The following is a 26,398-nucleotide window of genomic DNA, read 5'->3' as shown; positions in this document are numbered from 1 at the left end:
AGGGTATTACCTCCATCGAGAGGGCCCGAATCTGGGTAAAACATCGTGTCCCCTGCCTCCTGTTACCATCAGCCTTAGATGCACAGTTCGGGACCCCCTACCCAAGATCCGCCGGTTTTGACACCGACAAAGACCACTCCTATTTACCCCATGAGGTCTTCACTCTAACTTGGCATGCTGATGTTGGTAATATCATGCATATGGTGCCTTGTATTGCTTACTGTGTACATCAAAGTTGTCATCTGCTTAGTTTAGACATGCTTTGTGTCAATGCCATCTGTTTAGTTTCTTTATCGTATATGTGAATCATGCAATGCCATCTTGTTTATCCAGGCATCATATATGTGAATTTTGCAATGCCACCTTGGTTAGCCAGCCATCTTATATGTAAATTATATCATGCCATCATTTTTTATTACATGTTAAATTTGTCAACAATTTTAGTACATTCAATTACTCTTCCTGTGCATCAGCCATTCGGCAGGGTCATGGAAAATCTGGAGTGGAAACAAGGTCTTCAGAGCAGACAATGCTACCTGACGAAGCGCATGTCTTACTGGTTACACATAGCTCCTCAGAGGAGGATTCAGAGACAGATGACCAGTCCTATCCCCCCCCCCCGAGGTGCATGCTCTAACTTGGCAGGGTTATGTCGCTCATATCGTGCGTATGTTATCTTGCATTGCTATGTCATTTGCTTAGTTTAGACATGCTGAAAGGACATGTGGTGCCCCCATGCGTGGTTTTGGTAATTGATGACACTCTCTATGGACTAATGGTTGCATTGAGTTATATTAGAAGGATTTGTCCATAGGCTCTTCTTGAAGTCCATGTGTTGGTTTCAAGGAGTTTACGAGTTGACCAAGGTGCTTTTAAGGAATTATCCAAAGGTTGGTTATGTGAGTGTTGAGCTTATTGCAAGCATGTCTTGAAGAATAAGATTGTGTGATCATTCATGTTTACCTTCAAGACTTCATCCAAATGAAGAGAGTTTGAAAGATTCAAGGTTGATCAAGACTAAGTCAAGAGTGAATCAAGTTGGTCAAATCACAAAGCGTAAAAGATGTACCGAGAGGGATCAAGTGATCCCATGGTATGGTAAGCATTGTCCATTGTGATTTGTGTACTAACCCATGGTCTATGCAAGAGTTCTATGTTGGGTTAGGTATGTGTTCATGGGCTTGCGTCAAGAGGAAGATATTACTCAACCCATGGAGAGGATGACATCAAGTGGTGATCATCATCAAGATTTCCGTGTGCAAGTTCAAGTGGAGCATCATGAAGAGATCAAGTGCTTGAAGCTTGCCGTCCATTTTGGTGTTAATTGACTTATGAAGATGTGCCAAAGAGTGGCTCACCCGTAGTGGAGTATGTGGGGGCAATCGACTAGTCTTCGTCGAGCAAGCGCAATCAAGAAAGGTGGTCCAACTTGAGGGAGTCAAGATCAGCATCATCTAGCTCAAGTGGACTTCGTGCAAGGCAAAGGTTTGCCCTTGATAGGTTTTATATTTTACAAGTCTCATGGTAATAGTTCGGAGACCGGGTTATAGGATCGATAGCCGTACTATCAAGGGGGCTCTCAAGTGAGTAGCTTGGTCGTATCGTTCGTCGAGAGCTCAAACCATTGCATCCTTGCATCATCTTTCTTGATTCTTATTTTTAATTTCTTTTTAGGTTTTAGATCTTGTGGTCATCTTCTTGACAAGCTCGAGTTCATCGAAAACGGAGTTTGCATGCTTCTTCTATTGCGTTTTCGGTGTTGGAGGTTTTATCGGTCCTATTTGAGGAAGGGTTCTCACCATTTTCTTTTGGGACTTTTCTAATTTGCTTATTTTTGTTGTTTCTATCAAGATTGTGTTAGGCCTTGTCGCTAGCTTTCCAATAAACTTGGTTTCATTGACTTGGGAGTCCGTTTGCAGAAGTTGTGGCAGTTTTGGTGTTCTGAAAAGGCTGCAGCGGTACTACCGCGAATTGGAGCGGATGTAATTTTTTACTACCGCGGCTCCTACAGTGGTAGTACCGCTCCGTACCAAAAACTCGTCCCAAGTCCTGCGGTGGTAGGCACGGATGTATTTTTTTAGTACTGCTATCCCTAGCGGTTGTACCGTGAGGGCGAGCGGTAGTACTGCTCCGGCGGTTCTACTAGCCTTTTGCCTCCTCGCTGTTGTTTTTCAAAGGGCTACTACCTCCCTAGCAGTAGTACCTCTCCTTGGAGCGGTAGTACCACTCTATGCGAGCTATGAGGATAATGGTTGGATTTTTTCCCACCTATAAAAGGGGGTCTTCTTCCCCAATGTACCTTATGTCTTTAGCTCGTGTTCTTCCCCCATTGTTGACCTTCTTCGAGCTTGCTAACTCTCAATCCCTCCAATGATTCTTGCTAGTTCTTGAGGGAAAAGAGAGAGGAGATCTAGATCCACATTTCCACCAATCACTTTCTTCTCTAAGTGAGGGGAACCCCTTGGATCTAGATCTTGGAGTTCTTGGTGTTCTTCTTCCGTTCTTCCTCTCATTTTCCTCCCTGGCATTAGTTGCTTTGGTGGGATTTTGGAGAGAAGGACTTGGGCACTCTGTGTTCCCTTGCCATTGCATTTGGTTCATCGGTTTGAGTTCTCCATGGTGATACGTGGAAGTGAAGTTTGAGAAGCTTATTACTCTTGGGTGCTTGGTAACCTTGAGCTTGTTCCTCTTGGGTGCTTGGGCGCCCTAGACGGTTGGTGGTGTTCGGAGCTCAATCATTGTGTTGTAAAGCTCCGGGCAAGCGCCGGGGTCTCCAATTAGGTTGTGGAGATCGCCCCTAGCAATTTGACGGGTACCAGTGACCGCCCCCAAGGGTTGCCAAAGTGTACGGGTTCGGTGACCGCCCCCAAGGGTTGCCATTTGTACGGGTTCAGTGACCGCACTCAAGGGTCCCTTAGTGGAATCACGGCATCTTGCATTGTGCGAGGGCGTGAGGAGATTACGGTGGCCCTAGTGGCATCTTGGGGAGCATTGTGCCTCCACACCGCTCCAAACGGAGATTAGCATCCGCAAGGGTGTGAACTTCGGGATACATCATCGTCTCCACGTGCCTCGGTTATCTCTTACCCGAGCCCTTTACTTATGCACTTTACTTTGTGATAGCCATATTGTTTATTGTCATATGTCTTGTTATCACTTAGTTATTTACCTTGCTTAGCATAAGTTGTTGGTGCACATAGGTGAGCCTAGTTGTTGTAGGTTTTGTGCTTGACAAATTAACCGCTAGGTTTATTCCGCATTTGTTGAAGCCTAAACCGTAATTATTTTAAAGTGCCTATTCACCCCCACCCCTCTAGGCGACATCCACGATCTTTCACATGCTTTGTGTGAATGCCACCTGTTTAGTGTCTAATTACCATATATGTGAATTATGCAATGCCATCTTGTTGCAAGACATTATATATGTGAATTATGCAATGTTATCTTGTTGCAAGGCATTATATATGTGAATTATGCAATGCCATGTTGTTTAGGCAAGCGTCATATATGTGAATTATATCATGCCGTCCTTTTTTGTATTTCTCATTGCTTATGTTGACAATGTTTGTATATTCAACTGCTCTTCCTATGCATCAGCCATTTGAATTGGTGATGGAGAAATCTGGAGTGAAAACAAGGTCTTCAGAGCAGACAATGCTACCTGTTGAAGCAGATATCTTGCTGGTTACAGATAGCTCTTCAGAGGAGGATTCAGAGGCAGATGACCAGTCATATTATCCCCCTGAGGTGTATTCTCAAACTTGGCAGGGTTATATTACTCATATCATGCATATGTTGTATTGCAATGCTTACTTTTTACATCATATACACAATATTGAATGCCATCTCCTTAGTTGACACATCATATATGCGATTGCCCTTTGCTCACTTCCTTAGTATATAAATCATATATTTGAATTATACCATGCCATGATGTTTACATATACAGCATGTATCTGAATTATGGCATGCCAACCCATTTTCTAAAGACATAATATAGTTATATCATCTCATCTTGTTTACAAAGTCATCATATTTTGAAGTATGTCATTCTATCCTGTTTAGTTAGCCATCATACATGTGAAATTGTGTCATGCTATCTTGTTTAATTAGCCATCATATATGTGACATTATGTTCTGCTATTCTGTTTGGTTAGACAACATAAATGTAAATTATTTCATGCCCTGTTTTCTTCCCTGCTATCCATTGCACCTGTCTATCTTACAATGTCTGTACATTCAATTACTTTTCTTATTTATCAGCCATTTCAATTGGAGGGGGTGATGGCAGTATATGTGGGAGTAAAAACATGGTCTTCAGAAAAGATCGTGCTGCTTGTCGATGAAGATAGAACCATGGTTGTACTCGCCCAAGAACCAGCCCCACCACGCATAACTCAGACTCACGGAGATTGTACCCCTACCTAATTGGACAAAGAACCAGCTACACCCCTTCTAACCCCAACCCCAGCAGATAGTAACCCAGTTCCCGTTGACACAACACTGTCTCCACCACAGAGCACCCAAACACGAGCAATTAGTAAGGCAACTGTAGTGCCCAAAGCACGAGGACCGCCACTCCGAACCCCAAGTCAACGCTTAAAGCAGAAGAAGAATTGTTCTCAGGTCAGGTTCCGTAGCTATGGTTCATACTACTTTGCTCTTGCATCACTGTATTTACTCATACCAACTAATTTCAAATTTGAAGGATGCAATTGAAACTCCAATGGTGCAACAGGTACGTTTTAAACCTGTTTCTTTAACGTGTTTGCTGTTGTAACTTGCTCTATGTTGATTTCAGTTTCAATTGAACAAACAGTTATGTTTTCATGCCATGCACATTACAAGTGTTGTTATTGCTGTGTGGTTTCCCACACTTATATTCTGTCTATGCTGCTTTGTCTTAAATAGATATGATTCGAAATGTATCTAACTTGATTTGGCAACATAAACTAGAATGATATAGACCATACAGTGACCATACTACATAGATATATGTTTGTTTCATTTTGTTATCGTGTCCACCTTACTACTGAACTGGTTTACCAACATCAGTTTCATATACTACATTGTAAACATGTGATGTGTTTGTTTGTTTCTCTTTTAGAACGCGGATAAAATATTGGAGAAGAGTACCCTGTTATGCAATGGTAAAGGAAGTAATGCAGATAAGGTTCAAGATAGTGAGACATCCCTGTTGGTCTCCAAGAAGGTGGATAAAAACAATATTGAAGACACTGAGACAACCCCAGAGTCCTGTCTTGATGTAGTGTTTGAGTTATTGGCTACTACTACTGGCACCAGCTCTTCAAACTCGTTACCTGAATCAGTTCGACTTCTTGAGTCACAACTTCAAGTTGAAAGACATCGATCAGATGTTATGCGACAGGAATCCGAAGGACTAAGGAAGCCCCTGCAGAATTCAGATGCATACTTTCTTTTCGGGTGTTTGTTGCCCTTATAGCTTGAAGTTGGAGTTATTAAACAGAGTCGGATACAGCTATCATGAGCAGAGGACTGCTTGGAGTATTCGGAGAAGGAACCCGCCTTGCAATGCCGAAGACAATTGGCATGCCGAATACATCGTCATTGAAGCCTGGTTCAGGGGCTACTGAGGGAGTCCTGGACTATGGGGTCCTAAGGGAGCCGGCCTATGTGACATGGGCCGGACTGATGGGCCGTGAAGATACAAGATAGAAGGGCCTCCCCCGTGTCCGTATGGGACTCTCCTTTGCGTGGATGGCAAGCTTGGCGCTCGGATCGTGTACCTTCCCTTCTGTGTAACTGACTTTGTATAACCCTAGATCCCTCCAGTGTCTATACAAACCGGAGGACTTAGTCCATAGGCAAGATCACAATCATACATGCTAGACATCTAGGGTTTAGCCATTACGATCTCGAGGTAGATCAACTCTTGTAACCCTTATACTTATCATAGTCAATCAAGCAGGAAGTAGGGTATTACCTCCATTAAGAGGGCCCGAACCTGGGTAAACATTGTGTCCCCTGCCTCCTTGTTACCTTCGATCTTCAGACGCACAGTTCGGGACCCCCTACCCGAGATCTGCCAGTTTTGACACCGACACCACCCTTGATCACAAACCAATTTGTCTTCTGCCAGTCAATGGATCATTGCTCTAAAGGGCTCTCTGAAGAAAAATTTTCACCATGAGTTAACCATCCTTGGCTGCTGGAGCATTTGAACCACGAGAAACGCAAAAATCTTTAAAAATAATCAGGTCAAGTGTTTACAAATGCAAAGAAGGGCATTAAGGGTTAATAGACCTACTGCTTCACATACCTGCTGCTTCACGGTTTGTCTAAAACAATACACACAGCTTTATCTTCTAACTCGAATGAAAACCTGGTAGGAGGCTTATTTGGTCTTAATCTTACTTGTTCTTTCCTACCATGACCAATACATAACGCTTATTTACCTTCCTGCAAGGAACAATCTTAGCTTAATACACTGTTGTATCCAGGCCTGGGCAGACAATTTTGTATAGCCTATAGGTTCTTTCCTATACATACCCTAGATCTAGTTTTTCTTTTCCTTATGTAAATATTAATATATGTAGTACATAGTCATGTGCTTCGTAAAAAAAACTGGGTCATCGCCGGAGCTGGCCTAGGTCCAGCTGCCATTGCTCTCGAGCCAAGGTCGTTGCCACGCGGGAGAGATGAGAGGAGCTTCAAGAGCAGGACGCAGCCGATGAACGGTGGACGCCGTTGGAGAAGTAGCTCGGGGCTGTACATCATTGTCGCAGGTGTGTGGCGTGGGTGGGTGGGCGACGCATTGCTGGAGGACAGCCATGTCCCGACGCTCGTGAGAAGATGGAGGAGGGTAGGCGACATTGACAATCGTGGCGGCGGCCATATTGTGATGGGGATAGGGCTTGGTCAACGAGAGAAGTTGGATCGGGAGGGATCCTATTTTTCTTGGAGGGCTTTTTATCACGAGGGGCTATCTACACGTGGGGGCGAGGGGGGAAGGAACCGATCGTGGGGGTGGGTCGCCAAAGGGAGGGCATGACGCGGTCATTGGCAGGAATAGTAGAGATTTCTTTGTTATGATTTACACATTAGTTTTCTTTAAATCGGTTATTTGTTTCCTAATTGATGTGATTGAGCGATTTAAGGAATGGCTAATAAATTTAGATTTGATCTTTAGAGATTGATCGTGATTGATTCTTTTACAAACAGACATTACTAAATAACTTAAGTCAGCATGGAAAGTTCTGATTCTTTCAGATTTTTTTGGGTGTGTGAGGGTGACGTGAAACTAAACGGGTGGGGTTGGGGGAGGGGATGAAAAAACCAGTCAAAAAAACGGACGAAAGTGATGGGACAAAAAAACCTAGACGCAATTCTACCAACTACTCCATTAAAAGTAGAGATAAAAAACATTTTTAGGGCACCACAATTGTGGACAGCTGCTGGGAGATGTTTGTACTGAAACCTAGACGCATGTCCTGCTATTCTGTTTGGTTAGACAACATAAATGTGAATTATTTCATGCCCTGTTTTCTTCCCTACTATCCATTGCACCTGTCTATCTTACAATGTCTGTACATTCAATTACTTTTCTTGTTTATCAGCCATTTCAATTGGAGGGGGTGATGGCAGTATCTGTGGGAGTAAAAACACGGTCTTCAGAAAAGATCGTGCTACCTGTCGATGAAGATAGAACCACGGTTGTACTCGCCCAAGAACCAGCCCCACCACACATAACTCAGACTCACGGAGATTGTACCCCTACCTAGTTGGACAGAGAACTAGCTACACCCCTTCTAACCCCAACCCCAGCACATAGTAACCCAGTTCCCGTTGACACAACACTGTCTCCACCACAGAGCACCCAACACGAGCAATTAGTAAGGCAACTGTAGTGCCCAAAGCACGAGGACCGCCACTCCGAACCCCAAGTCAACGCTTAAAGCAGAAGAAGAATTGTTCTCAGGTCAGGTTCCGTAGCTATGGTTCATACTACTTTGCTCTTGCATCACTGTATTTACTCATACCAACTAATTTCAAATTTGAAGGATGCAATTGAAACTCCAATGGTGCAACAGGTATGTTTTAAACCTGTTTCTTTAACGTGTTTTCTGTTGTAACTTGCTCTATGTTGATTTCAGTTTCAATTGAATAAACAGTTATGTTTTCATGCCATGCACATTACAAGTGTTGTTATTGTTGTGTGGTTTCCCACACTTATATTCTGTCTATGTTGCTTTGTCTTAAATAGATATGATTCAAAATGTATCTAACTTGATTTGGCAACATAAACTAGAATGATATAGACCATATAGTGACCATACTACATAGATATATGTTTGTTTCATGTTGTTATCATGTCCACCTTACTACTGAACTGGTTTACCAACATGAGTTTCATATACTACATTGTAAACATGTGATGTGTTTGTTTGTTTCTCTTTTAGAACACGGATAAAATATTGGAGAAGAGTACCCCGTTATGCAATGGTAAAGGAAGTAATGTAGATAAGGTTCAAGATAGTGAGACATCCCTGTTGGTCTCCAAGAAGGTGGATAAAAACTATATTGAAGACACTGAGACAACCCCAGAGTCCTGTCTTGATGTAGTGTTCGAGTTATTGGCTACTACTGCTGGCACCAGCTCTTTGAACTCGTTGCCTGAATCAGTTCGACTTCTTGAGTCTCAACTTCAAGTAGAAAGACATCGATCAGATGTTATGCGACAGGAAGCCGAAGGACTGAGGAAGCCCCTGCAGAATTCAGATGCATACTTTCTTTTTGGGTGTTTGTTGCCCTTATAACTTGAAGTTGGAGTTATTAAACAGAGCCGGATACAGCTATCATGAGCAGAGGACTGCTTGGAGTATTCGGAGAAGGAACCCGCCTTGCAATGCCGAAGACAATTGGCATGCCGAATACATCATCATTGAAGCCTGTTTCAGGGGCTACTGAGGTAGTCCTGGACTATGGGGTCCTCAGGGAGACGGCCTATGTGACATGGGCCGGACTGATGGGCCGTGAAGATACAAGATAGAAGGGCCTCCCCCATGTCCGTATGGGACTCTCCTTTGCGTGGATGGCAAGCTTGGCGCTCGGATCGTGTACCTTCCCTTCTCTGTAACCGACTTTGTATAACCCTAGATCCCTCTGGTGTCTATATAAACCGGAGGACTTAGTCCATAGGCAAGATCACAAACATACATGCTAGACATCTAGGGTTTAGCCATTACGATCTCGAGGTAGATCAACTCTTGTAACCCTTATACTTATCATAGTCAATCAAGCAGGAAGTAGGGTATTACCTCCATTAAGAGGGCCCAAACCTGGGTAAACATTGTGTCCCTTGCCTCCTTGTTACCTTCGATCTTCAGACGCACAGTTCGGGACCCCCTACCCGAGATCTGCCGGTTTTGACACCGACACCACCCTTGATCACAAACCAATTTGCCTTCTGCCAGTCAATGGATCATTGCTCTAAAGGGCTCTCTGAAGAAATTTTTGCACCATGAGTTAACCATCCTTGGCTGCTGGAGCATTTGAACCACGAGAAACGCAACAATCTTTAAAAATAATCAGGCCAAGTGTTTACAAATGCAAAGAAGGGCATCAAGGGTTGCTAGACCTACTGCTTCACATACCTGCTGCTTCACGGTTTGTCTAAAACAATACACACAGCTTTATCTTCTAAATCGAACGAAAACCTGGTAGGAGGCTTATTTGGTCTTAATCTTACTTGTTCTTTCCTACCATGACCAATACATAACGCTTATTTACCTTCCTGCAAGGAACTATCTTAGCTTAATACGCTGTTGTATCCAGGCCTGGGCAGACAATTTTGTATAGCCTATAGGTTCTTTCCTATACATACCCTAGATCTAGTTTTTCTTTTCCTTATGTAAATATTAATATATGCAGTACATAGTCATGTGCTTCGTAAAAAAAACTGGGTCATCGCCGGAGCTGGCCTAGGTCCAGCTGCCATTGCTCTCGAGCCAAGGTCGTTGCCACGCGGGAGAGATGAGAGGAGCTTCAAGAGCAGGACGCAGTCGACGAATGGTGGACGCCATTGGAGAAGTAGCTCGTGGCTTCACATCGAGTCGCTGGGTCGCAGGCGGTACATCGTCGTCGCAGGTGTGTGGCGTGGGTGGGTGGGCGACGCATTGCTGGAGGATAGCCATGTCCCGACGCTCATGAGAAGATGGAGGAGGGTAGGCGACGTTGACAATCGTGGCGGCGGCCATATTGGGATGGGGATAGGGCTTGATTAGCGAGAGAAGTTGGATCGGGAGGGATCCTATTTTTCTTGGAGGGCTTTTTATCACGAGGGGCTATCTACACGTGGGGGCGAGGGGGAAGGAACCGATCGTGGGGGTGGGTCGCCAAAGGGAGGGCATGACGCGGTCATTGGCAGGAATAGTAGAGATTTCTTTGTTATGATTTACACATTAGTTTTCTTAAAATCGGTTATTTGTTTCCTAATTAATGTGATTGAGCGGTTTAAGGAATGGCTAATAAATTTAGATTTGATCTTTAGAGATTGATCGTGATTGATTCTTTTACAAACAGACATTACTAAATAGCTTAAGTCACCATGGAAAGTTCTGATTCTTTCAGATTTTTTTGGGTGTGTGAGGGTGACGTGAAACTAAACCGGTGGGGTTGGGGGAGGGGACGAAAAAACCAGTCGAAAAAAACGGACGAAAGTGATGGGACAAAAAAACCTAGACGCAATTCTACCAACTACTCCATTAAAAGTAGAGATAACAACATTTTTAGGGCACCACAATTGTGGACAGCTGCTGGGAGATGTTTGTACTGAAACCTAGACGCATGTCCTGCTATTCTGTTTGGTTAGACAACATAAATGTGAATTATTTCATGCCATGTTTTCTTCCCTAATATCCATTGCACCTGTCTATCTTACAATGTCTTTACATTCAATTACTTTTCTTGTTTATCAGCCATTTCAATTGGAGGGGGTGATGGCAGTATCTGTGGGAGTAAAAACACGGTCTTCAGAAAAGATCGTGCTACCTGTCGATGAAGATAGAACCACGGTTGTACTCGCCCAAGAACCAGCCCCACCACACATAACTCAGAGTCATGGAGATTGTACCCCTACCTAGTTGGACAGAGAACCAGCTACACTCCTTCTAACCCCAACCCCAGCAGATAGTAACCCAGTTCCCGTTAACACAGCACTGTCTCCACCACAGAGCACCCAAACACGAGCAATTAGTAAGGCAACTGTAGTGCCCAAAGCACGAGGCCCGCCACTCCGAACCCCAAGTCAACGCTTAAAGCAGAAGAAGAATTGTTCTCAGGTCAGGTTCCGTAGCTATAGTTCATACTACTTTGCTCTTGCATCATTGTATTTACTCATACCAACTAATTTCAAATTTGAAGGATGCAATTGAAACTCCAATGGTGCAACAGGTACGTTTTAAACCTATTTCTTTAACGTGTTTGCTGTTGTAACTTGCTCTATGTTGATTTCAGTTTCAATTGAATAAACAGTTATGTTTTCATGCCATGCACATTACAAGTGTTGTTATTGCTGTGTGGTTTCCCATACTTATATTCTGTCTATGATGCTTTGTCTTAAATAGATATGATTCAAAATGTATCTAACTTGATTTGGCAACATAAACTAGAATGATATAGACCATACAGTGACCATACTACATAGATATATGTTTGTTTCATGTATTTATCCTGTCCACCTTACTACTGAACTGGTTTACCAACATGAGTTTCATATACTACATTGTAAACATGTGATGTGTTTGTTTGTTTCTCTTTTAGAACGGGGATAAAATATTGGAGAAGAGTACCCCGTTATGCAATGGTAGAGGAAGTAATGCAGATAAGGTTCAAGATAGTGAGACATCCCTGTTGGTCTCCAAGAAGGTGGATAAAAACTATATTGAAGACACTGAGACAACCCCAGAGTCCTGTCTTGATGTAGTGTTCGAGTTATTGGCTACTACTGCTGGCACCAGCTCTTCGAACTCGTTGCCTGAATCAGTTCGACTTCTTGAGTCACAACTTCAAGTTGAAAGACATCGATCAGATGTTATGCGACAGGAAGCCGAAGGACTGAGGAAGCCCCAGCAGAATTTAGATGCATACTTTCTTTTCGGGTGTTTGTTGCCCTTATAGCTTGAAGTTGGAGTTATTAAAGAGAGCCGGATACAGCTATCATGAGCAGAGGACTGCTTGGAGTATTCGGAGAAGGAACCCGCCTTGCAATGCCGAAGACAATTGGCATGCCGAATACATCGTCATTGAAGCCTGGTTCAGGGGCTACCGAGGGAGTCCTGGACTATGGTGTCCTTAGGGAGCCGGCCTATGTGACATGGGCCAGACTGATGGGCCGTGAAGATACAAGATAGAAGGGCCTCCGCCGTGTCCGTATGGGACTCTCCTTTGCGTGGATGGCAAGCTTGGCGCTCGGATCATGTACCTTCCCTTCTTTGTAACCGACTTTGTATAACCCTAGATCCCTCCGGTGTCTATATAAACCGGAGGACTTAGTCCATAGGCAAGATCACAATCATACATGCTAGACATCGAGGGTTTAGCCATTACGATCTCGAGGTAGATCAACTCTTGTAACCCTTATACTTATCATAGTCAATCAAGCAGGAAGTAGGGTATTACCTCCATTAAGAGGGCTCAAACCTGGGTAAACATTGTGTCCCCTGCCTCCTTGATACCTTCGATCTTCAGACGCACAGTTCGGGACCCCCTACCCGAGATCTACCGGTTTTGACACCGACACCACCCTTGATCACAAACCAATTTGTCTTCTGCCAGTCAATGGATCATTGCTCTAAAGGGCTCTTTGAAGAAAAAATTTCACCATGAGTTAACCATGCTTGGCTGCTGGAGCATTTGAACCACGAGAAACGCAACAATCTTTAAAAATAATCAGGCCAAGTGTTTACAAATGCAAAGAAGGGCATTAAGGGTTGCTAGACCTACTGCTTCACATACCTACTACTTCACGGTTTGTCTAAAACAATACACACAACTTTATCTTCTAACTCGAATGAAAACCTGGTAGGAGGCTTATTTGGTCTTAATCTTACTTGTTCTTTCCTACCATTACCAATACATAACGCTTATTTACATTCCTGCAAGGAACAATCTTAGCTTAATACGCTGTTGTATCCAGGCCTGGGCAGACAATTTTGTATAGCCTATAGGTTCTTTCCTATACATACCCTAGATCTAGTTTTTCTTTTCCTTATGTAAATATTAATATATGCAGTATATAGTCATGTGCTTCGTAAAAAAACCTGGGTCATCGCCGGAGCTGGCCTAGGTCCAACTGCCATTGCTCTCGAGCCAAGGTCGTTGCCACGCGGGAGAGATGAGAGGAGCTTCAAGAGCAGGACGCAGCCGACGAACGGTGGACGTCGTTGGAGAAGTAGCTCGGGGCTGTACATCGTCGTCGCAGGTGTGCGGCGTGGGTGGGTGGGCGACACATTGCTGGAGGACAGCCATGTCCCGACGCTCGTGAGAAGATGGAGGAGGGTAGGCGACATTGACAATCGTGGCGGCGGCCATATTGGGATGGGGATAGGGCTTGGTCAACGAGAGAAGTTGGATCGGGAGGGATCCTATTTTTCTTGGAGGGCTTTTTATCACGAGGGGCTATCTACACGTGGGGGCGAGGGGGGAAGGAACCGATCGTGGGGGTGGGTCGCCAAAGGGAGGGCATGACGCGGTCATTGGCAGGAATAGTAGAGATTTCTTTTTTATGATCTACACATTAATTTTCTTAAAATCGGTTATTTGTTTCCTAATTAATGTGATTGAGCGATTTAAGGAATGGCTAATAAATTTAGATTTGATCTTTAGAGACTGATCGTGATTGATTCTTTTACAAACAGGCATTACTAAATAACTTAAGTCAGCATGGAAAGTTCTGATTCTTTCAGATTTTTTTGGGTGTGTGAGGGTGACGTGAAACTAAACCGGTGGGGTTGGGGGAGGGGACGAAAAAACCAGTCGAAAAAAACGGACGAAAGTGATGGGACAAAAAAACCTAGACGCAATTCTACCAACTACTCCATTAAAAGTAGAGATAAAAACATTTTTAGGGCACCACAATTGTGGACAGCTGCTGGGGGATGTTTGTACTGAAACCTAGACGCATGTCCTGCTATTCTGTTTGGTTAGACAACATAAATGTGAATTATTTCATGCCATGTTTTCTTCCCTACTATCCATTGCACCTGTCTATCTTACAATGTCTTTACATTCAATTACTTTTCTTGTTTATCAGCCATTTCAATTGGAGGGGGTGATGGCAGTATCTGTGGGAGTAAAAACACGGTCTTCAGAAAAGATCGTGCTACCTGTCGATGAAGATAGAACCATGGTTGTACTCGCCCAAGAACCAGCACCACCACACATAACTCAGACTCACGGAGATTGTACCCCTACCTAGTTGGACAAAGAACCAGCTACACCCCTTCTAACCCCAACCCCAGCAGATAGTAACCCAGTTCCCGTTGACACAACACTGTCTCCACCACAGAGCACCCAAACATGAGCAATTAGTAAGGCAACTGTAGTGCCCAAAGCACGAGGACCGCCACTCCGAACCCCAAGTCAACGCTTAAAGCAGAAGAAGAATTGTTCTCAGGTCAGGTTCCGTAGCTATGGTTCATACTACTTTGCTCTTGCATCACTGTATTTACTCATACCAACTAATTTCAAATTTGAGGGATGCAATTGAAACTCCAATGATGCAACAGGTACGTTTTAAACCTGTTTCTTTAACGTGTTTGCTGTTGTAACTTGCTCTATGTTGATTTCAGTTTCAATTGAATAAACAGTTATGTTTTCATGCCATGCACATTACAAGTGTTGTTATTGCAGTGTGGTTTCCCATACTTATATTATGTCTATGATGCTTTGTCTTAAATAGATATGATTTGAAATGTATCTAACTTGATTTGGCAACATAAACTAGAATGATATAGACCACACAGTGACCATACTACATAGATATATGTTTGTTTCATGTTGTTATCCTGTCCACCTTACTATTGAACTGGTTTACCAACATGAGTTTCATATACTACATTGTAAACATGTGATGTGTTTGTTTGTTTCTCTTTTAGAACGCGGATAAAATATTGGAGAAGAGTACCCCGTTATGCAATGGTAAAGGAAGTAATGCAAGTAAGGTTCAAGATAGTGAGACATCCATGTTGGTCTCCAAGAAGGTGGATAAAAACTATATTGAAGACACTGAGACAACCCCAGAGTCCTGTCTTGATGTAGTGTTCGAGTTATTGGCTACTACTGCTGGGCACCAGCTCTTCGAACTCGTTACCTGAATCAGTTCGACTTGTTGAGTCACAACTTCAAGTTGAAAGACATCGATCAGATGTTATGCGACAGGAAGCCGAAGGATTGAGGAAGCCCCTGTAGAATTCAGATGCATACTTTCTTTTCGGGTGTTTGTTGCCCTTATAGCTTGAAATTGGAGTTATTAAACAGAGCCGGATACAGCTATCATGAGCAGAGGACTGCTTGGAGTATTCGGAGAAGGAACCCGCCTTGCAATGCCGAAGACAATTGGCATGCCGAATACATCGTCATTGAAGCCTGGTTCAGGGGCCACTGAGGGAGTCCTGGACTATGGGGTCCTCAGGAAACCGGCCTATGTGACATGGGCCGGACTGATGGGCCGTGAAGATACAAGATAGAAGGGCCTCCCCCGTGTCCGTATGGGACTCTCCTTTGCGTGGATGGCAATCTTGGCACTCGGATCGTGTACCTTCCCTTCTCTGTAACCGACTTCGTATAACCCTAGATCCCTCCGGTGTCTATACAAACCGGAGGACTTAGTCCATAGGCAAGATCACAATCATACATGCTAGACATCTAGGGTTTAGCCATTACGATCTCGAGGTAGATCAACTCTTGTAACCCTTATACTTATCATAGTCAATCAAGCAGGAAGTAGGGTATTACCTCCATTAAGAGGGCCCGAACCTGGGTAAACATTGTGTCCCCTTCCTCCTTGTTACCTTCGATCTTCAGACGCACAGTTCGGGACCCCCTACCTGAGATCTGCCGGTTTTGACCACCCTTGATCACAAACCAATTTGTCTTCTGCCAGTCAATGGATCATTGCTCTAAAGGGCTCTCTGAAGAAATTTTTTCACCATGAGTTAACCATCCTTGGCTGCTGGAGCATTTGAACCACGAGAAACACAACAATCTTTAAAAATAATCAGGCCAAGTGTTTACAAATGCGAAGAAGGGCATTAAGGGTTGCTAGACCTACTGCTTCACATACCTGCTGCTTCACGGTTTGTCTAAAACAATACACACAGCTTTATCTTCTAACTCGAATGAAAACCTGGTAGGAGGCTTATTTGGTCTTAATCTTACTTGTTCTTTCCTACCATGACCAATACATAACGCTTATTTACATTTCTGCAAGGAACAATCTTAGCTTAATACGTTGTTGTATCCAGGCCTGGGCAGACAATTTTGTATAGCCTATAGGTTCTTTCCTATACATACCCTAGATCTAGTTTTTCTTTTCCTTATGTAAATATTAATATATGCAGTACATAGTCATGTGCTTCGTAAAAAAAACCTGGGTCATCGCCGGAGCTGGCCTAGGTCCAGCTGCCATTGCTCTCGAGCCAAGGTCGTTGCCACGCGGGAGAGATGAGAGGAGCTTCAAGAGCAGGACGCAGCCGACGAACGGCGGACGCCGTTGGAGAAGTAACTCGGGGCTTCGCATCGAGTCGCTGGGTCGCAGGCGGTACATCATCGTCGCAGGTGTGCGGCGTGGGTGGGTGGGCGGCGCATTGCTGGAGGACAGCCATGTCCCGACGCTCGTGAGAAGATGGAGGAGGGTAGGCGACGTTGACAATCGTGGCGGCGGCCATATTGGGATGGGGATAGGGCTTGGTCAGCGAGAGAAGTTGGATCGGGAGGGATCCTATTTTTCTTGGAGGGCTTTTTTTTCACGAGGCGCTATCTACACGTGGGGGCGAGGGGGGAAGGAACCGATCGTGGGGGGGGGGGGGGTCGCCAAAGGGAGGGCATGACGCGGTCATTGGCAAGAATAGTAGAGATTTCTTTGTTATGATTTACACATTAATTTTCTTAAAATCAGTTATTTGTTTCCTAATTAATGTGATTGAGCGATTTAAAAAATGGCTAATAAATTTGGATTTGATCTTTAGAGATTGATCGTGATTGATTCTTTTACAAACAGACATTACTAAATAACTTAAGTCAGCATGGAAAGTTCTGATTCTTTCAGATTTTTTTGGGTGTGTGAGGGTGACGTGAAGCTAAACCGGTGGGGTTGGGGGAGGGGACGAAAAAACCAGTTGAAAAAAACGGACGAAAGTGATGGGACAAAAAAACCTAGACGCAATTCTACGAACTACTCCGTTAAAAATAGAGATAAAAAACATTTTTAGGGCACCACAATTGTGGACAGCTGCTGGAAGATGTTTGTACTGAACTCATGAATTCAGCGGTGGTGCGGTGGTGCCTTTTAACTCTGGAGTGCGCTGCACCGGCCTCGCACGGGGCATCATCTTGGGAGCCACCGACACCGGAGTAGATCCTACCGCTACCGGGGCTGCAAGACGCCATGACGCGCACGAGCCAGCGAGACCCTCATCACCGGCCGCATGCGCCTCCGTCCGGGACCAGCCCCAGATGATCGCCACGATCCACGCGTACGTTTGTCCTGAAATCTGTCCTGCTCGCGAATCAGACGGCCATACATGCATGCATGCATGGCCTCTCCCCACCAGGGCCCAGGCCGTCGTGCACCAACCGGCGTCCCCGCGCCAGCCCGCTCACGGGTTCGCGCTCGCTCGCGCAGCGCTTGGCCCCGGAGCGTGCAATCGCTAGGCGTGATGCGTGTGCCATCTGCTGTGTGAGCCGTGAAATGCACATGTAACTTTTCCCTGTTTCGTCAGCCTCCGTGAGCAGCGGAATGCAGGATACGGCCTTGGCCTGCCGTGTCCATTCCACAGCAAAAGTTTCTGACCCTACAGATCATGTTTCTGATACGAAAGTGTCCCGTGCTCCTCCTCGGCCCACATTTGCATGGGTCGTACACGCGCTGTGAGTTTCGACACTTGAAGTGAACGCGCATCTCAGGTGTTCAAGCTACTGAACCACAATTTGCACCGACAAGAATAGTATACAACGATCATATGCCAAGTAAGTAAGCGAGTGAGAAAGCATACGCAGCGTGGGGATGCAATGTGCAACCACCGGAGTTGTACATGGTACATCTGAGATATCATCCATCCATATATTTATAAGAAGAAATAAACAAATGACCAATAATGTGCAGTACACCAAGAAAGAATTCGCAGTACATGCGACGTCCAGAAAGAACGTCGTCGGGACAACACGCTCGTGTAACGTAACACTAAACAAGATCACCAAAGTAAACCAGCCCTGCTCTGCTCAATTAAAACAAGACCACGAGCCCTGCAGCCGCCATGGCCACGAGCGCGGCGACGCCGGCGCGCGCGCTCCCGGCCGCCGAGTCCTCCTCTGCCACGGGCGCGAACGCGGGGCCCGCCGAGCCGAGCGGGGACAGCGAAGGGGCCATGATGGGCGACAGCTCGGGCGCCATGGTGGGCGCCGGCTCCGGTGCCATCGTGGGCGACGGAGTCGGGGCGAAGATCGGAGCCGGTGCAGGTGACATGGGCGCCGGTGCCGGTGACATGGGCGCCGGTGCGGGGGCCGTCGCTGGCGGGACGATGGGCGATGCCACGGGAGCCATGAGCAGGGGAGACGGAGCCATTGCGGGAGGCGCGGTGGCTGGTGGTGTGGCCATGGGTGCGGCCACAGGGGCCGGAGGCGGCGCGGCGACGGTAGGTGGCATCGCCGGAGGCGCTGCGGTCACTGCGAGAGGGGGTGCAGAGACGGGTGGCGAGGAGGTGGCAGGTGGAGGTGACGTGGCAGTGAATGGCGGAGAGGCAACAGTGGACGCCGCAGGCGACGTGGCGGTGAGTGGTGCAGCGGCGAAGCTCTTTGTCGGAGCTGACGCGGCAGCAAGCTGCGGCGAGGCGGCCGTTGTCGGCGGAGCTGCCGCAGCAGCCTGCGGCGCTGAGGCAGCGACAGTCGGTGGCGCGGCAGACACCTGTGGCGCCGAGGCAGCGACGGTCGTCGGCGGTGCTGCAGACATCTGTGACGGCGAGGCGGCCGAGGACGTCGGCGGTGCCGCAGACACCTGTGACGGCGAGGCGGCCGAGGTCGTCGGCGGCGCTGCAGACACCTGCGACGGCGAGGAGGCCTGCGGCGGTGATTTGACCGTGGTCGGCGCCGCGGCGAATGTCTGCGGCGGGAAGGCGCCGACCGGAGCAGCCTTGGACGCGGACGGCGACGAGGCCGGCGACTGCGCGGCGCAGGAGACGAGGAGCAGCGAGAGGAGGAGAGGAACAAGCGCCATTGCTAACAGCAGTTTAGCTTCCTCCCGCGCCTTCCCTTGCGTTCTTTGCCAACTACACTGCTCTAGCTTCGCTCTCTGTGACTCTGGGAGCACTGGCGCTGGCAATGGTGGGTGGAGGTGGCGAGAGCTGCGGCGACGTTATATATAGCGCGACGATCCGATGGTGCGTGCGAGGCTCAGATCTGATGGCGAACACGTGACCAAATGAATGAACCTTCTTACCGCCCAGTGTGGGTCCTCGCGCCAATAATGATCGATGGATGCGATGCAATGCAATGCAAGCCGCGCGTATTCGCACGGGAGGGTTCATGGCAGGGGTTCGTGCGTGCGTGCGTGCGTACGTGCCTACATCCGCCGTGCACGCGTATGCGTGCAGGTTTCATGCCCGAATTTAAAACGGCACATCGATCTTCTCCTACATGCAATCGTCGGGACTCTGCACCCCGTCCTACCCTTCACCCTCGAGAGACCACACCTTGCATAAACAAGCTACGTAACGTGGCGAGTTCGAGGGGTTAACAGTACGGATTGCATCGCTTGCACTGTTGCGCAAGAGGCCATGAACGCAAACGCCTCATTGCTTCCTAGATTACGCGTGCACGTGAGGACGAATGATGGCAACGTGTTCGTGCTCAACGCTTGAAGCGAGCTCGACCCCGGAACCATACGCTCAGGCCGAGCCTGGTCGATCCGGGGAACGTATCTGGTGCACCAAGGCAATTGGTGCTAGGTGCATCGGACCCTGTTGCACATTCAAAAATATTCAGAAAAATTCATAAAAAATTTAGTGTATCGACACAATATCAATGTATGTTGGCGCAAAAATTTAAATCAAAATTCAACCAATGCTCAAGATACAAAAATGACAAATTTAACCTTAATGTGCTAATGGGCCAAAAATGAAGCCCAACTTGTGTTATGTACTATTCAGTGTCGAATTTGTTATTTTTATATCTCGAGCAATGTTTCAAATGTTGATTTAAATTTTTGTAACAACGTACATTGATGTTGTGTCAATGCACTAGATTTTTTTTCCGGATTTTTTCGAATATTTTTTAATGTGCAACGGGCGACCGGTGCACCCGATACATTCCCGGTCGACCCGACCCGCCCCGAAGAGGATGGTCGAAATCTCTGCGGCGACCGACACATGCGGCCCTCCCGCCGTCCGGTGTCGTGACAGCTATGGATTGCTCACGGTTAGGAGCCAGCACTCACCAGATGCAAGCAGTCCCTTAATTAGAGCCGAAAGCATGGACGACCAGTACCAAGTAGCTAGGCCATTACTGCCAGCGTCCTGCCGTTCTCTGTTGCCACAGTACGGGCTAATCACTCCTCACTCCATGGTAGGTGTATATCTTATGCCAATGCCAAATATTACACCAAGAGGTTTACCCTTTCCTAACCACCGAGACACCTAAGCTACCGTCCTAGCAATTACCCGTGACATGGACTCGCGAACCAGATCTTCTGGCCATCTGCCCTGGAAGTCTCCATGGACAGCCTGGATCACACACACCAGTCTTAAGAGCCTCTTCTTGTTTGGCAACACTAGCTAGCTGATAGCTCAGTTCACTTGGATTCATGCCGATCACCGGTACAATGATTAACATATTTATTTGGACATGCATGCATTAGTGCACCACCAGCAGCACCACCGCACCGCTATTGATCGAGCCTATGATTTCCCTTTCGACTACACTGTATCATGGCCTGGCAAAGAGTCATGACAACATCTCGAGGCGGCCGGGGGACCTTTGCATGCAACGCAAGGAAAGTAAACCTAACCCCCACTTCATTTGTTCCTTCGCCTTCTCCCCAACCACCAAGGACTACTATTGTTTTTGATTTTGTTATTACTAGCAACATATGATTTTGTGTTAATGCTTCTATTTCCATTTTCCATGGCACATTAAAGTCGCCTGCTATATCAGGCAAATTATCCTTTTTGAGTTATAGATTCTAGACCCATTTGCCTATGATTTCCTCGAAAAGAAGGATAAACCCCGGCCTCTGCATCCCGCTCACTACCACATATGACTGGCTTCGGTTAGCAGCTGGGTTTATCAGCTGTTGGCATGGCCAAATGACCATCGACCCGACCGACACAATGTCGATGGTGCTTGGAGCTATCTAACCACCTCTGCGTGGACTGTGCGCGATTGCCGCCAATAATCAGCTCCGCCCCGCTTGACGCGGTGATTAGCGCTGTCGGTGGCAATGCAAATGCACGGGACGCGCTCTCTCACCGGTGGTGGGCGCACGGAGAGAGGCTTTCCTTTGCTTGCCTCCTAATAATTTGAGCGAATAGGCGGCGCTTTTCCAGACCAGGCCATGCACACCGTACGCGTACGCCGACCTCGCAAAGGCTATCGGCCGAGAGCTGCTCGACAAGGCCGACCAACAACCGCCGTGCATGCCATTGATCAATCATCGCGTGTGCGCGGTGGCGCCGGGCCGGCCCTTCGGCGACGATGGTGGTGGGTTCACCTGGGGGCTTGACTTGAAGCGTGGCTAGGTAGGTGGGTTTCGGCGACGCGTTACGCTGGCCGGGCGGCGGCGCTGCGCGCGTCTCTTGTTACGTTTGGTTGCGTGGGCGTCGGTGCCCCGCCGTTTTTGATCTTCGTCGTGGAGAAGCAGGAGGCTGGACCGATGGAGGCCAGGTGCTTGCAGCGAGTTCAGGTGCAAGTTTCGATCGAAGACTGTAAAGTTCAGATGCTTGGCAATGAGCGAGCCCCTCGTTGACTCCCATTGAAAACCACCGCAACGTGGCAAAGTCTGGTTTACCGAAACAAGGCAAAATGAGAGAAGAACAACGGCCTTTAGCCACATCTACTTGTTATCACGCCCAAGTTGGCAAGGATCACAAAAAGAGCACGGCCCAGACTGAGGATACCACCGGTGTGAGAAACTTTTAAGTTTGCAATCATGCCAATAATCGGAACACAGCCATGGCTTCGTGCTTAAGCTTCACTGGCCACCTTCTTGATACTGGAAAAAATGTAGCGCGAAGGTTCGCACATACGGTACTGGCGCGCAACGGCACCGGCGCTGTCTCATCTCCTCACGCGGGGGAGATGTCCAGCCCTGCTTAGGTCATGATGATACCATGGCTGACGTGCCAGTATCTATCATAAAATGTTGTAACATAAAATGTTGCTCCTCTGCATAGCATGAATTTGGGATGAAAAATAATATATCCAATCTCCAAATAAACACTCTGCAACCACAAGGTCTTGTAAGACCAAATGCACAAAGCACCACCTACCACACCAGTTTAGCTGGAGCACTTTCTGTACACAAAAAGTAACATTCACCATTCCCAATCAATTCTCTTTTAAAGCTCTTTCCAAGCACCAACCATACACACACAAAAAAATCTCAATCCTAAGGAGGGTTCCTCATTGATCCGAACTGCAAATACAAATCCCTGATCGAGAACTTGTATTGTTTTTCAATCATCCATTTCATCTTGTTTGCTATCCTCAATTAGCTTAACTGCAATAAAATACTTATGGATGCAAGTATCTGACTCCAGAATTAGAAATACTCCCTGGAAGTGTGTGACTGAGAAAACTGAAAAGAGACGTAGTTGTTGGCAAGGAAAATTGCTTGCTCTATTGCGGGGAGAATTGCATTAGTTCAGTCCTACCTAACAAATATCTCTCTCTCTATGATGTCCTTCTATCCTATGCGCTAAGGGGTGATCAGAAAAGCTGATTTCTTTAGAGCTAGGTTCGTATGGCAAGAAGATGATAATATTAAAAAATACTTCCTCTGTAAACTAATATATGATGTTTTAGATCACTACTTTAGTGATCTAAAGCATATTATATTTGTTTACAGAGGGAGTACCATTAAGTGAATTGGAAAACCTGTTGTCTACCCAAAGAGGTAGGGGGCTTGGGGATCTTAAATATGGAATTAATGAATATTTCCTTATTAGCCAAATGGTTCTGGAAAATGGAAATAGAAGAGTGGATGTGGCAAGAAATAATACATAGAAAATATGGGGGAAATGGGTGTCTTTCTAGGGCCACAAAAAAAAGCTGGTGACTCCTAGTTTTGGTCCAGCCTAATGGATGTCAAGGAGATTTTTTATAGATTTGCTAAAAAGAAGATAGAGGATGGAAAAAAATACTAGGTTTTGGGAGGATATGTGGGTAGATGATAAAACTTTAAAAGAAGCCTATCCCAGAGTATATGATTTATGTTTTGAACATAACATAACAGTGGCAGAAACCATCCAGAAAGGATGGCATGGTCTCAGGTTCAGAAGAACACTATATGGGGATACTTTAGGACTGTGGAACAGTCTCAAGAGTAGATGTGAGGAAATTGAAATAAGAGAAGGGAAAGATGATGTAATCTGGACCCTTAGCGCTGATAAAAAAAATCTGTCAAATCCTTGTAGAGAAGATTGGTGGTTGGTGATCTTAACTTCCCACAAAAATTCTTGTGGAAAATTAAGATCCCAACTAAGATTAAGGTTTTTTGTGGTTGGTTAATAAGAAAATTATACTCCCTCCGTCCCAAAATAAGTGTCTCAACTTTGTACTAGCTCTAGTACAAATTTGTACTAAGCTCAAGACACTTATTTTGGGACGGAGGGAGTACTTACTAGAGACTCCCTCCTAAAAAAGGATGAAAAAGAGAAAAAACTATGTATTCTGTGGAAAAGACGAGTCGGTAGATCTCTTATTCTTTACTTGCTCGGCGGCATCTCTGATGTGGAGCTTGGTAAAAATGCTCATTTGGGCTAGAAAAAAAACCCTTCATCAATTTAGGAATGCTTGGGGCAGTGGATAGATAGGTTTAGCAAAGATGATAAGAAATTGGTTTTAGTTGGGATATATGCCTTATTTTGGGCTATGTGGAAATGCAGAAATGGGATAATCTTTGATAATAAGAAAATCACTGATCCTATGACTTTGATCAAACTAATGAGCCATTGGATGATGGATTAGTCAATTTTGCAGATAAGGGAGCATCAAAAAAGGGCACTGGAGCTGGGAGCAAAACTGTTAGAGCGAGTAGCAAATGAGGTCTATGCAGCTTCATAGGGGTGCAGAATCAATGTGGCACGACTGGAGGGATAAAAAAAAGTCCTCCCCGTGCTGGAGCTGCCAACACCTTCATTTGTTATTTCATGCTTTCTGGTAGTTTGTCTTTTGGAGTCTGTGGTTAGAGCGCAGGGGTATGCCCCCTTTGACTAGGTTATAGATGAATGTATTAAGACTATGTTGTGTTTTTGTGTGTGTCACCCAGCTTGGCTCTGAATCATTCCCCACAAGGGGGGTGTGAGGGGGGCTGGAGGGGGGCACATGCTAGTGTTTGGTTCTGTAGTTTGTACCTGAATGCTATGGTTTTCCTTAATGAGAATTGGAAGGGGAGATCCCTTCTTTATAAAAAAACACTTAACTGCATCTACCACCCCTTTCAAAGCTCCTACCCACTGTTCTGCATACATCGAATCCAAGGTATCCAATATATAAAACTAAGTTATCCCCGTTACTCCCATTTCTCTTAATGAGCCTTTCGGTCGCCTAGCTCAGGCGACACGGGGGAACCTAGTGCCGCCTCCACAAAGCTCTCCTCTCCCCTTTCCCCCGCATCGCCGCCATCGGAGGGGCCGCCGGTGAAGCCCGCGCATGCCCCAGGGAGGGTGGCGGCGAGGCATTTTCTCCTCTTCCGCGACGTAGCGTGCGCGTGGCGGCGGCTGCATCTTCCCGGAGGCGCGGGCGGCCGGCGGGGTTGCGGGACGGCGTTTGCGCGGGGAGCGGCTGGATCCTTGCCGGGCTTGGCCGGATCTGGCTCCTCCGCCCTCGATGGCTGTGTCGGAGTGGCGCACGACGCGTCGGTGGGCGGGTGCTCGGCGGCTCCATGGGGGGTTGTCGGCGCCGGCGAGGGGCTGCGGCGGGTGATGACCCACAAGTGTAGGGGATCTATCGTAGTCCTTTCAATAAGTAAGAGTGTCGAACCCAACGAGGAGCAGAAGGAAATGATAAGCGGTTTTCAGTAAGGTTTTCTCTGCAAACACTGAAATAGTAGGTGATGGATAGTTTGGTGATAAGATAAATAGTAACGAGCAACAAGTAAACAAAGTAAATAAAGTGCAGCAAGGTGGCCCAATCCTTTATGTAGCAAAGGATAAGCCTGGACAAATTCTAATAATAAGGAAGAAGCTCCCGAGGACACATTGAGAATTATCGTCAAGCTAGTTTCATCACATTCATAAGATTCGCGTTCGGTACTTTGATAATTTGATATGTGGGTGGACCGACACTTGGGTACTGCACTAACTTGGACAAGCATCCCACTTATGATTAACCCCTATTGCAAGTGTCCGCAACTACAAAAAGGAGTATTAAGGTAAACCTAACCACATCATTAAACATATGGGTCCATATCAACCCCTAACGAAGCAACACATAAACTAGGATTTAAGCTTCTGTCACTCTAGCAACCCATCATCTACTTATTACTTCCCTATGCCTTCCTCTAGGTCCAAATAATGGTGAAGTATCATGTAGTCGACGTTCACATAACACCACTAGAGGAGAGACAACATACATCTCATCAAAATATCGAACGAATACCAAATTCACATGACTACTAATAGCAAGACTTCACCCATGTCCTTAGGAACTAAAGTAACTACTCACAAAGCATAATCATGTTCATAATCAGAGGTGTAATAATATGCATTAAGGATCTGAACATATGATCTTCCACCAAGTAAACCAATAAGTATCAACTACAAGGAGTAATCAACACTACTAGCAACCCACATGTACCAATTTGTGGTTTTGGATACAAAAGATGAACTAGGGTTTGATAGGAGATGGTGCTAGTGAAGATGTTGATGGAGATTGACCCCCTACTGATGAGAGAATCATTGGTGATGACGTTGGTGATGATTTCCCC

The 26,398-nt window shown here is 46.1% G+C and overlaps 1 protein-coding gene across 1 annotated transcript; it reads right to left on the bottom strand.

Moving 5' to 3' along the window:
- Positions 1-18,303: 18,303 nt before the first annotated feature.
- LOC123046211 (lysine-rich arabinogalactan protein 19) lies at positions 18,304-19,597 on the bottom strand. Its single transcript, XM_044469520.1, has one exon. The coding sequence runs from the start codon at positions 19,469-19,471 to the stop codon at positions 18,485-18,487; it is 987 nt and encodes a 328-aa protein (XP_044325455.1). The 5' UTR covers positions 19,472-19,597; the 3' UTR covers positions 18,304-18,484.
- Positions 19,598-26,398: the final 6,801 nt, after the last annotated feature.

Source organism: Triticum aestivum, chromosome 2B, assembly GCF_018294505.1.
Source record: "Triticum aestivum cultivar Chinese Spring chromosome 2B, IWGSC CS RefSeq v2.1, whole genome shotgun sequence".
Taxonomy (NCBI): Eukaryota; Viridiplantae; Streptophyta; class Magnoliopsida; order Poales; family Poaceae; genus Triticum; species Triticum aestivum.
Note: the sequence above shows the minus strand (reverse complement) of the source record. Positions and strands in the feature narration are given on the sequence as shown.

Bases quoted from the DNA above. Each gene is read 5' to 3' on its own strand.
- LOC123046211 (XM_044469520.1), bottom strand. From the start codon at position 19,471: ATGGCGCTTGTTCCTCTCCTCCTCTCGCTGCTCCTCGTCTCCTGCGCC.